The sequence below is a fragment of the Pseudoliparis swirei genome, chromosome 4, assembly GCF_029220125.1.
Source record: "Pseudoliparis swirei isolate HS2019 ecotype Mariana Trench chromosome 4, NWPU_hadal_v1, whole genome shotgun sequence".
In the NCBI taxonomy this organism is placed as follows: Eukaryota; Metazoa; Chordata; class Actinopteri; order Perciformes; family Liparidae; genus Pseudoliparis; species Pseudoliparis swirei.
Window position 1 is genome coordinate 28,355,792 of NC_079391.1, and position 12,125 is coordinate 28,367,916.

At 49.0% G+C, this 12,125-nt stretch overlaps 1 protein-coding gene across 12 annotated transcripts in view; it reads left to right on the forward strand.

The window, feature by feature from the left end:
• tle3b (TLE family member 3, transcriptional corepressor b) overlaps nucleotides 1–10,809 on the forward strand; it is a 29,099-nt gene extending 18,290 nt beyond the window's left edge. For 11 of the 12 annotated variants that reach the window (XM_056413714.1, XM_056413716.1, XM_056413715.1 and 8 more), the window contains 9 exons: nucleotides 2,084–2,206; nucleotides 2,944–2,994; nucleotides 3,287–3,442; nucleotides 4,287–4,422; nucleotides 4,947–5,122; nucleotides 5,593–5,669; nucleotides 5,776–6,025; nucleotides 6,801–7,048; nucleotides 7,161–7,386. In XM_056413714.1, coding sequence (XP_056269689.1) covers nucleotides 2,084–2,206; nucleotides 2,944–2,994; nucleotides 3,287–3,442; nucleotides 4,287–4,422; nucleotides 4,947–5,122; nucleotides 5,593–5,669; nucleotides 5,776–6,025; nucleotides 6,801–7,048; nucleotides 7,161–7,371 — 1,428 coding nt within the window. In that variant the 3' untranslated portion in view covers nucleotides 7,372–7,386. The other variant, XM_056413725.1, reaches the window with a different exon arrangement.
• Nucleotides 10,810–12,125: the final 1,316 nt, after the last annotated feature.

Here is a 12,125-nt window from a genome sequence, read left to right on the forward strand (position 1 = left end):
TGGTACTCTGTGTGGGCGGGCGGGTGTAGAGGGATAATGAAGTCTAGCCAAATAAACCAGTGCCATCTAATCCAGGTGGGAAATGACTCCAATCACTGGGCGAGGATTAGTCGTCGGCTACCTCCTTAAATTTCGGCACAATTAAAAGCGACTTTGACTTCTTCCCTTCTATTCTTCGCTCACCACTGCAGGGGATTCACTGTGTTCTGTACTTCTACCCTCCTCTTCTCCTTTCCACATGTACCTCTTTCTTATCTCTCCAATTTACTCCTCCCCCCCGTCTGTGTCTCTCTCTCTCTCTCTCTCTCTCTCTCTATCTCTCTCTCTCTCTCTCTCTATCTCTCTCCCCCTTCTCATGTTAAAGTCCTTGTTTATTGGACTGGCTTAAAGCTCTCAGTTAGCCGGAGCGTAACGCTCTGCTGGGTCCGCTCGGCCAGATTGAGTTCCCATTGACTGGCCACCCTGAATGGGACCACTCATGTCTGAAGGGAACCCAAACTCGTCCCCCATCTCGTGTGGTGACGAGCGGCTGCCAATACGGCCTTACCTGATCTCCTCACCACCCTCCCCCTCATCTCGTATTTCCAGTACACACACACACACACAGTCTTCCTGTAATGTTGTCTCAGGTCATCTGATACCCGAGTTGGAGGCGACCGCGGGGTTATTGAGTCTAACAATCCTTTAAAGGTCACGGGCTCAGATGCACAGACGGGTTGCCGCGCCGGAGGAGCTTTTCTGTCCGTCAGACGGCATCTTCACGCCGAGCCAAGACTCCGGCTCCGTGTGTGGCGCTCTCCTCCCCGGCAGCAGCCCAACACATTTCCATATTCTGAACCTGACGAGGAAAGGGATGGGAAATTGGCAGAAAAAGTGTGCCATCAACTGTCCAACTTCAGTGGTTTAAAACATTTTTTTAGGATTGCACTCTAGCAAGGGAGCTCTTTTTTTCTTCTTTTTCTCTTACCACTCGGGGGGGCTACCTTCCCCCCCCCCGTCATCTTTCTCTTCCCTTCATTTGCAGTCAAGAAGTCCGACATCTTCTTCCTTCTCCCCTCTGTCTGTTTCCGATGAAGGCAGGGATTTGTTGAGCTGCCTGCCAGCATCGACCGGCCTCAGGGACCCCCCCCCCCCCAAAACCAACCAGTGCCCAGACTACAAAACCCCCGTTGCAGCTTTAGAGAGAGTGCCAGCCTGTCCAGGCATTCCCACTAGTGGGGAGAACTCCCGGCCACACTGCTGCGCTCTCATTGCTCGCCAAGTTCCTTTCCTGTTTCTCTCTCTCTTGTCTCTCTTCCTCTTTTTTTTCTTCTTTCTCTCTCCTTATTTTCTCACTTTGCCTCTTTCATGGATCTTTTCTCTGCTGGCAACACCCTCTCTGTGTCTTCACATTGCACTCTTGTCCAGGTTCCCTCAAAGGCCTCTTTCTTTCCTTCCTCTTTTTTTATTTTCATGAACTTTGCTGTCATTTTCTGCCATTTAGTCACCGATCTGCCACAGTGCACGCATGCATACGCACACACACACACACACACACACACACACACACAGACAGACAGACTCTTAAGTCTTAAGCACTCATAACTGTGTTTTGGGGTTTAACGGTCGCATTGTGAGATATTTTGGTCCCTTTTGTATTTATTTGTTTATACTTGCATGTCACAGACGAACATAAAGTCAGGAATGTAAGCTGTGTTTGAATTGTTAATGCAGCTTCAAGCGTGTCCCTGACCAGGTCACTGTGAGGTACAAGAGCTTTGTGTGTTTTTCGCTTTACAGTCAATATTGTCCCTGCTCTGACAAAGAGAAGAGGGCTCCGAGGCCTCGCCTGGACTTAAACGCACCATTTGGCTTCCGGCTCTACTGGCTTCTGAGCGTTTACTCCTTTATTTGAGTCTCTTTAGTCCCTGAATATTAGTGGCGTCACACTGTTTGTTCCTCCGCATCATGTCAAGACGGGTTCAAGTGAAGCGAGGCGACATTCACTCTGCCGGCAGTGTTATGAGGATGCGAAGACGTGAAGGTGTAACTCGCTCGGGGGGGGAACTGACGCGGTCTGACTACATGTTGTTGTTGTTGGCAGAACAACTCGGTGTCGCCATCGGACAGCCTGCGGGCAGCGAGTGAGAAGCACCGCGGCTCTTCAGATTACAGCCTCGACTCCAAGAAACGTAAAGTGGACGACAAAGACAGCATGGGCCGATATGTGAGTGTGTGTGTGTGTCGCTTTAATTGTTCCGGCGAATGCATCTTGAACCCTCCCACTCTCGCGGTGGGGGGGGATTGTGTGTTTACTATCATCGACTGTTCAACAAGTTCCACTTCACGACATACGTTAAGTGTGAGCGGGCCAAAATATAGCAAGAAAACTATTCCACCACCAGTGCATTTCCCTTTTATTTACACAGTTTTGGCAGTGCTTAATTCAATGTGCCTCTAAATTCCTAATTAAATTTCATAGCAAGTGTCCTTGAAGTAATTTGGCTCTAATTGAAGATAACATCGAGAGATGGTTCAATTGGCACATTTCTAATTAATTCCAATTTAATGCTAAGCTAGTGCCTCCTCGAGTCTTTTAATCAGCGCGCAGCACGTCAGCGGAACGTCGTCGAGAGGTTACGCAATCCAACACACACGAGGAATAATGTTTATTAGAGTTAATAAATGGACATAACAAATATTCCCTATAATTACAGCCGTGTTGCACTATCCGGACACTGTCGAGGCATTGTAATAATTAGTAAAGGATTGAACCGTAAAATAAAGAGTCGTAAAGTCTCATTATATGTGTCTACACGGCGTCTTAAATAATAATAAACGAATGCCAAAAAGAAGGGTTACGACGGTCATCAATAAAAGTCTTTGATGTTGTCGTCTTTAAGAACGTGCGGCTGTGCGGTTTGTGATCTCTCGGTCACGTGAAGTGCCTCTTTTGTTCTCCAGGACAGCGACGGAGACAAAAGTGACGACTTGGTGGTGGACGTCTCCAACGAGGTAAGACTCCGTTTGATCCGAGCCGCCGCGCCGCATTCCTCCCCGGGAACCCGACACGGCGCTCTTTAGCCGCTTGTCTCAGCACCTTTCACAGCGTTGTCAAAAAGTCTCGCATAATAGTGTGGGAGTGTGTGTGTGTGTGTGTGGGAGTGCATGAGCACGCAGACGTATATATTTATCTGTGTTTGCACCCCCCCCGTGTGTGTTTGACCTGCATGTCCACGCCGGTGGCTTTCCTCCTCCGCTCTGTTTGCTCAGTTTCTCTCTCCGTCCGTCTCGTTTAACTCTGCAGGACCCGGCCACCCCGCGAGTCAGCCCCGCCCACTCTCCTCCAGAAAACGGCCTGGATAAATCCAGAGTCCTGAAGAAGGACGCCGCCCCCAACAGCCCCGCCTCCGTCGCCTCCTCGGGCAGCACGCCATCCTCCAAAGCGAAGGACCACGCCCACGTGAGTGACAGCGCCGAGAGCCCAGAAGATAAGGGGGGAAAAAGGGGGCCATTACGGTGGAGGGTGAACTGACAGACTAAAGTGTGTGTGTGTGTGTGTGTGTGTGTGCTAATAGGCAGGAGGCTTAGCAGTTGGCTGCCATGAGGGGCTTGAAGGGGGCAGAGATGCACTCTCAGGAAATCAAACCCTGTGGCTCACTCCTCTCAATCACCTTTATGGCTTACCCAATAAATGGTCATTTCTTCCTGGGCCCGAGGCTGTAAATAACCCAGAGACACGGCGGCGGGGGAACTGCCGTCTGCCTCTTTTCTCGCTCTTCATCCTCTCCCCTCCCCCGTTTTCTCTTAACACCGAAGCGCTCGCTAACCAGGCTAAAACAATCCTCAATCATCGGTTTTACATAAACCATTTCTCTGAGGATTAGGATGGATTTATAGTCCCACGTCTGACACCCAGCCGCGCTCCATCCCTCATTAGTGTGCGTCACCAACTAAACCCTCCACTCCTCTCTCTCCGTCCGCACGGGAAGAAACAATGGATTCATTACGAGAAGTGTTTGTCTAGCAGCTCTTAACAAGCCTGACTTCTAACACTCACACACACCACAAGCACACACAGTGCCAGTGTTCGATTGGATTACCCTGAGCCGTCCACTCAGATTGTCACTCTGGATTTCTCTGAAAATGGGGCGATTTCTTTTTTTACTTAGGGATTTTTTTTTTTTGTGTGTGACTCTGGCATGTTTCGTGTTGTGCGGCTGAGAGTCGGTTGAACTCACAACTTTCAGTCAGTGGATACCAAATCAGGTTTCGCCCCGAGATGAAAAGACTGTTTCTGTTTTCAGAATGACAAGTCGTCCACGCCCAGCCTGAAGTCCAACACGCCGACTCCGAGGAACGAGGCTCCGACGGCGGGGACCAGCACCACTCCGGGACTACGGCCTCTCACGATGGGCAAACCACCCGGCTTGGAGGCACTGGGTATGTGAACACCTCGCATGAGTTCAAATGGAACTCTTCTTCCCCAAAGATGCATACCGGGTGCTTTTCTTCTTATGTGATAACAAACAGAATACTTTTTAGGTTTTAGGATGCTAGTCCGACAAAATATGCATTTAAATGACTTGTGATGTCCGTTTTATAGACCCGACTATCAATGAAGAAGGTAATCTGCAGAGTAGATTGAGCTTTTGATTCATATCACAAGATCTGTGATGGGGTAACTGTGGGTCAGTGGCTAGCATGTCCATCTTTCAATCGGAGGATCGGCGGTTCAATCCCCGCCCTCGTCGATGTGTCCTTGAGCAAGACACCTAACTCTGTATTGCTCCCCGTAGCTGTGTCTACGATGTATGATTGTAACATGTAAATGGTCTTTGAGTACCTTAAAAGGAGCTATATAAATTCAATGTATTATTATTATTAGGAACCATAGTTCCAAAGTTTCTTTAAATTATTTCATTCCTGCCTATATCTATTAAAAAGCTCTTCCCTCTCGGCTCTAGCGGCCCCGGCCCTGCGTACGCCTCTCTCCATCGCCGGCTCCTACGCCTCCCCGTTTGCGATGATGGGTCATCACGAGATGAACGGATCCCTGACCAGCCCGGGCGTCTATCCGGGTCTCATTTCACCGCAGATGAGCGCCGCCGCCGCCGCCGTCGCCTACGGACGCTCGCCAATTGTAACCGTCTCAGCTTCTACTTCAGAATGCATGAATCCAACGAAGCGCCTCGTCACGTTCTCCTCATTCATTCAACTCGGCACAGCTGTATGAATCATCCTCCACGGCCACAGGCTGCGGAGTCTGACTTTGAGAAACCTTTAAGCATTATTTCCACAACTCGTTGTGAATATTTCTGCTCGGCTGGCTGCAGCTGTGTGTGTGTAATGAGAAAGTACAAAGTCGGCCTCGCTCCTTTACTTTGATGTCAGTTAGTTAGTTAAAATAAAGTGCCTCTCGCGTGTTTGCGAATCTCCCCGGCCTCCATTAGCGTTAGCGAGCGGGACGCTGCCGTCGAGTGTGAGGCTGCTCTGTATGCGAGGACGCGCTTAAAACGAGGCACACGTTTTAATAGCTATGTTAGCGGAGACCAATTTATCTCTGCAGATTATTGGTTGTTTGTTAACTCCCGGCTGTTCTCGGTCACGCAGGCGGGGTTTGACCCTCATTCCCACATGAGAGCGCCGGGCCTGCCAGCCAGCCTCACGTCCATTTCTGGAGGGAAACCGTGAGTAGCTGCACTTATTATTTAGTATGTAGCCATCCAACATCCGGACTCAGATTAACCATCATTCCCCCTCATTGTGTCCCCCCCCCCCCCCCCCCCCCCGCAGAGCGTATTCTTTTCACGTGAGCGCCGATGGTCAGATGCAGCCGGTGCCCTTCCCTCCAGACGCACTGATTGGCCCGGGCATCCCGCGTCACGCTCGCCAGATCAACACGTTGAGCCACGGGGAAGTGGTGTGCGCCGTGACCATCAGCAACCCCACGCGTCACGTCTACACCGGCGGCAAGGGCTGTGTCAAGATCTGGGACATCAGCCAGCCCGGCAGCAAGAGCCCCGTGTCCCAACTCGACTGCCTGGTAACCAGCGTCTCGTTTTATTTATTTATTATTTTTACAAGGAAATGTTTGTCAAAGAGTTTTTACATCTGTGTTATGAATGTGGATGCTTCAAAGCCATCCGTCCAGAACACAAACATCATGGACTCATTTCCAGAGGTCTCAGCGTTGGGCCTCCTTTATTAATATATTTATATATATGTATCTATATATATTTTTTTGAGCATCAAAAGTAGCCGGAGTCCCGAGAGACAGATGTGAATAATTCAGCAAAGTATCTCGCTGCTGTGCTGAAATAATCCTCTGTGAGAAAAGAAAAGCCTGCTGAGTATTGATGTTCTGATTGGCCGACCCTGTCTGCCAATACACGGCTCATTACTTCCTCCCGGCCGCCTCCTCATTTTGATACTGTGGCTTCGTGCCATCCGACTCATCCGGCCCCCCACCCCCTTCAGGTGCGTCCAGAGTGCAATCGGGTCTTATAAAGTCATCAGGGGGGGGTGTCGTTTTAATCCGACCGAGAGCCTCCGCGGCCTTATTGATCCGTCGTCCTGCTCTCTTGGAGCCTGGCCACCAGCGGCAGCCCCACAACCGCTCCCTGCTGTTAGGGCCGACATCCACGTCGTCACTGGAACACCAGAAACCGCCGGCGGGCCGCCTGAAAACTTCACGTGTCAAAGAAAAGCTCCTCTGGAGTTTAAGTGGAGACGGTCTCGCCGCCGACGTACGCCGCTAATCTCCAACCGAATCGTCATGTTTGTTTGTGAAGCTCGTCGTGACGATGCTCCTCTTCCAGAACAGGGACAACTACATCCGCTCCTGCAAGCTCCTGCCTGACGGCCGCACCCTGATCGTGGGCGGCGAGGCCAGCACGCTGACCATCTGGGACCTGGCCTCGCAGACGCCGCGCATCAAGGCCGAGCTCACGTCCTCGGCGCCGGCCTGCTACGCGCTGGCCATCAGCCCCGACGCCAAGGTCTGCTTCTCCTGCTGCTCGGACGGAAACATCGCCGTGTGGGATCTCCACAACCAGACCCTCGTGAGGTCAGTGCTTCGGGGTTCTGCCGATACGGATTAGACCGGAAGACGTCTGTGGCTCATGGGGGACGTGCGCGTCTGTCGTCTGACTTGATGTTCGGTGTCTCGGGTCCTCCAGGCAGTTCCAGGGCCACACGGACGGAGCCAGCTGCATCGACATCTCCCACGACGGGACCAAGCTGTGGACCGGCGGGCTGGACAACACGGTCCGCTCCTGGGACCTGAGGGAGGGCCGGCAGCTCCAGCAGCACGACTTCACCTCCCAGGTAGAGCGGCGCAGAGTCTCGTCGTGTGTGTGTGTGTGTGTGTGCGCGCGGACCGATGAGTGATGCCCTGGTGACATGTTGCAGATCTTCTCTCTGGGCTACTGTCCGACAGGCGAGTGGCTGGCTGTGGGGATGGAGAGCAGCAACGTGGAAGTCCTGCACGTCTCCAAACCCGACAAGTACCAGCTGCACCTGCACGAGAGCTGCGTGCTCTCGCTCAAGTTCGCCTTCTGCGGTACGTAGCGGCTCCTCGACTCGCAGCTGGAGGGGATCCAATAGGGAGATCTAAAGGAGCACTTTGCCTTGTTTATGGCATCATGCACCAGCTGCTTTTGGTATTCATAGTTGTTTTTATTGTTTCGGTGACATCATGATCTTAGTCATCGGACAAGTGATGTAATACTTCTAAGAATGTGTGCGATTTAAAGATTGTACCAGTCATATTACCCATGTTCAGGTATTTAAATAGTCCAAATGTCGTCTTGCGCTACAGAATTACAAACGCAGCGGAATGAAACAACCCGAGTTTCATGAATAAATAACTGTGGACTCGTTGGTGGGTGACCAGTCTGTAGACCAGTCTGTAGACCAGTCTGTAGACCAGTCTGTAGACCAGTCCGTAGCTTCTTGGTTGAGTGGCCTTTTGCTGGGATAATGTTTGACCTCTCGTCTCGTGAGGATGAATATTATCTGTGGTATCGGCGTGGACATGTTGCTACAGTCGGTTCCTGGCAGGCCGTCATGGAGACGACTAGGAATGAGGAAGCGACTGTTTCTGGAGATGTCGAAATGGTTTTAACCCCTTCAGTGACTGGGATTCAGGCGCTCGCAGAACGCCGTTTATTCGCCCCGACGTGTTTTCCGAGTGCAGACGGACGTCGCCACGCGTTATCCTGTGCCGTCTGAATTGCACGTAACAATATGCTCATTAAATTTGTCATTGCCAGTTTAGATCATCGTGCCTGCTGGGCCGACCAGCTGGTGTCAAGTTTAAGGCTCAGACAAATGAGGTTTCACTATCGCCTCGCTCGGCATTCATGTCTCCTCACGAGACCCCGCAGCACGCGCTGCCTCGGAGCGCTGGCTGCCACTAATTAAATGATTACCCAACTAGTCTGTTTGGTAATTAATCAGAGGGTGATTTACATATTCATCAGAGTGGAACCGGTGTGAGTCGTCTTCATTAGGATTCTAAACGAAAATGTATTTCCTCCCAATAAGGTTGTTTGTTTATCGATAAGGTTCTTAGTCACTCTGTCGTGGGTTTGAGGTTTAATGTGTCCAAAGAGTCGCCGGCTGAGGAAGGAATGTGGTTACAAAAACCCACATGTGTCTTCTGATGCCGCTTCCGTCAGATAGACTCGTAGTTAATTATTGCAATTTGGCTTATAGTGCATTTCAGCCCACGCTGGACTTTAAATATGGAAAAGGGAACTCGAGTTTTCAGATAATATTCTCAAGACGTCTGTTTCCTGTTTGCAGGTAAATGGTTTGTGAGCACAGGGAAGGACAATCTGCTGAACGCATGGAGGACTCCTTACGGCGCCAGCATATTCCAGGTAACTACGACAACCACACACACACACACACACACACATTAAGAGGATACCTTCATGATCTGAAATCATACAAAATGGAAGCGCAACTGTCGTGTTTCATGTTATTTTAGAAAAAAGCTGATCATTTAGACATGGTACGTCTTGTGTCGGGCTAAAGACGTATTGGCGGGGTAAGAGTAGCGGTACTTGTTGGGTTCTCCAACGTTCATGTTCTTTAATCTATTTCTCGTGCAGTAAGCATGTCCACCAGAACCGCACCACAACGCCTTCGGAAAGGAATCCGAGGCTCTGGTCTGGAGTCGCATGCAGCTTGTGTCTGCTATGTGAGGAAGACGGACATTTTTAAAGCGACGCAGCCATATAAATACACCGGTTTCCTCACTATTCAGGAGGCTAATTAAGCATCTTTCATAAAAACTGACTACCAAACCACAGCATATAAATATATATAAACGTGCACTCCGCCAACTCCGGTTTGTTCCTTTCCTCCTCAGTCGAAGGAGTCGTCCTCCGTCCTGAGCTGCGACATCTCCGCCGATGACAAATACATCGTGACGGGCTCCGGGGACAAGAAGGCCACCGTGTACGAGGTCATCTACTAGAGACGACGCCCACATCGACTCCACATTTGACAAATCGGAACTGGCGGCGATGGAGGAGCTGTTGGCCGAGGGAGCTCGTGCCGGAGAGAAGGTTTTCTCTCCTTGTTTTGGAATTTTTGTTAATTGGTTTTTTTTGGCGACTTTCTTCTATTTTGTTCCTGGCTTTTTTTCCCCGACTTTCTTTCCCCGTGATAATATTTGGGCGTAAACCCAATGAAGCGGTGCTTCATTTCTGAGAACCTCGTCCCCCTTTCTCTCCCTCCCTCCCCCCAAGACGTCTTGTGAAAAGTGTACATATCGGATTAAATAAAAGACACTTTATATATATTATAAAATATATATATTTTCATGTCCTGGGTGTACTTGTGATGAATTTTTGTTTTTGTTTTTTGGGCTTACTCTTGTCTTATGCCATGATATTTGAGTGGGAAAGCGGAAAACATAGATTAGAACTTTTTAACAATTTTACTCTTGATTTTTCTTAAAGCACATTCTCCGGGCTGACCCTTTTTTTTTTTCAGAAATCAAACCGAGGAGCATGAAAACTTGTAAGTAGGACGTTTTGTGGAAGATTTTTAAAAAGGCCTTTTTGTCACAGTGCTCTTACCGGACAATGGACACGCGGCGTCCTCTGACTCCGGCAGAGACTCGGCTGGTTGGGACCACTGTGGGACGGAGCAGGACACGAGGATTCAGGAAAAAGAAATGGATGTAAATTTAATTCCTATATATATAACAAAAGACCTTTTTTTTGTAAGTGTACTGCTCTGTCTGTGCTATCTGTCTCCCTGTTTGTTTTGACCCTGTTGGATTATGGGGGATGGGGATGTTTATTGTTTAGCCTAACCCTTGGACCTCAGTTGGCAGCAGAAGCACGAGAGCAGCCGCAGACTGGATGAAAATGTGCTTTTTGCTAACTTGACGCAATATGGATGTCGAGTTGCGACATTGATTTTATGGATCCAGACTAAAACTCAAACGGTTCAATCCGCGCTACTGGAATCCTTCCGCCCTTTTGAATCTGATCCACGCTCCTGGAATGAGATTGGCTGGCGGAGAAACGTAAACGCTGATGCGGACGGAGGGCACGGCACTTAAAATGTAAACGCAAACGAATAAGTCGAGTGTCTCCAATGTAGACGGTATGAAGCGGTGGATACTTCTGGTTGTACACCGTGCTCCGAGGATCCCGTCAGCAGTCCCCACTGAAAGAAAGGAAGAAAGAAACTAATCTAAAGGGGCGATGAGCGCCGGCCCTCTGAATCACACCAAAGTATGTAGCAAATGCTGTCGGCACTGAAAAGAAAATGTACAGTTGTTAATAAATCAATAAAACAGTTTTTGTAGAATGGCCCATTTCCTTGATTGACCCACCGAGTCGGTTTCATCACTGGAGGATTGTGTTGACCTTCGTTTAGAGAGGAAAGCGGCGGGATGGATATCGGTGTTTTGTTATGTGCAGATAAAATTAATGAAGACAACATTAGCTAAGAAAATATTCTTTACTTTATGAAGTTCATGTGATGCAACAACGTAGCATCAGATCCTTTCCTTGAAGTGTAATTGGTGTTTTTACTAAATCGAGTCTGTTGGAACGATACCGTCCTCACGTCTTTGATCCTTTATGTTGGTGTTCAGTCATTTCACCAAAACAAAAACGGGGACGGAGAAATCAAGTTTTTGTAGGTCTTTGGGAACGGGAACTGCTCCATGTTCTGGTTCTGACACGGACTAATATATTCACCGTACCGTCGTCTCACAGACTCGCCGCCCCGACCAGTCGCCGTGTCTCCCCCCCCCCCCCCCCCCCACAGGCGGCCAGCATTCATTTTCACTTGTGGGGGGTGCTGGTTGCCAGGCTGTGATTTCTGACTGTGGAAGAGAGAGAGGAGAGAGAGAGATGGGGCGAGTTCTTTGCCACGCCCCTCGCTGAGTGACGCATGCTCACAAGTCAAAACAACCGATCTGCGTGTTCTACGGATCACACGGGGTTACATTTAGGAAACAAACCGGGACGGCGAGCTGAAATATTGAGATGTGTGATGACGCCTCCTCTCACGTTGACCTTTCAACGGCGTTTTTATACGGCAAACTATGCTACGACGTTATTAAATGATACTTTTGAATGATAACATTTAATTTATGAAAAACTATTCTATGACATTCAAAAATATGAATATAAATTCTCTTAGATTTTATTATGGAATACACTGACATTTATTATGGCATATTAATACCATTAAAACATCATGCCTTAAAACGCCTGACGGATTTGTTTTCTATTTCCACAGACCTTGTTTTATTTAATAAGAGTAATTACAAACGCTGAAGCCTCGATGGCTTTGGGTTCCATGTTGGAGCGTGTGTGAGCACGGGAACAGGATGTTCCAGCGTCCATATATGGGCATGTGGACATTTAGGACACACTTCAACACCTTCACATCCAACCTGGACGTGAAAGAAGTGCTTGTGAGATATTCTAAAAAAATATATATAAATGCAACGTAGTATAAATCAGAGCTATTAAACCCAAATCTTTTTAAAAAAAAGTCTCCTTATCCGCTAAAAGCCAGTAAAAAGCTTCCAGCCACCGACCCGGAGAAATACTGACGCAGTGTTTTTGTTGTTCTTTTGACAGTCGAGAGCGTTTGCCGTC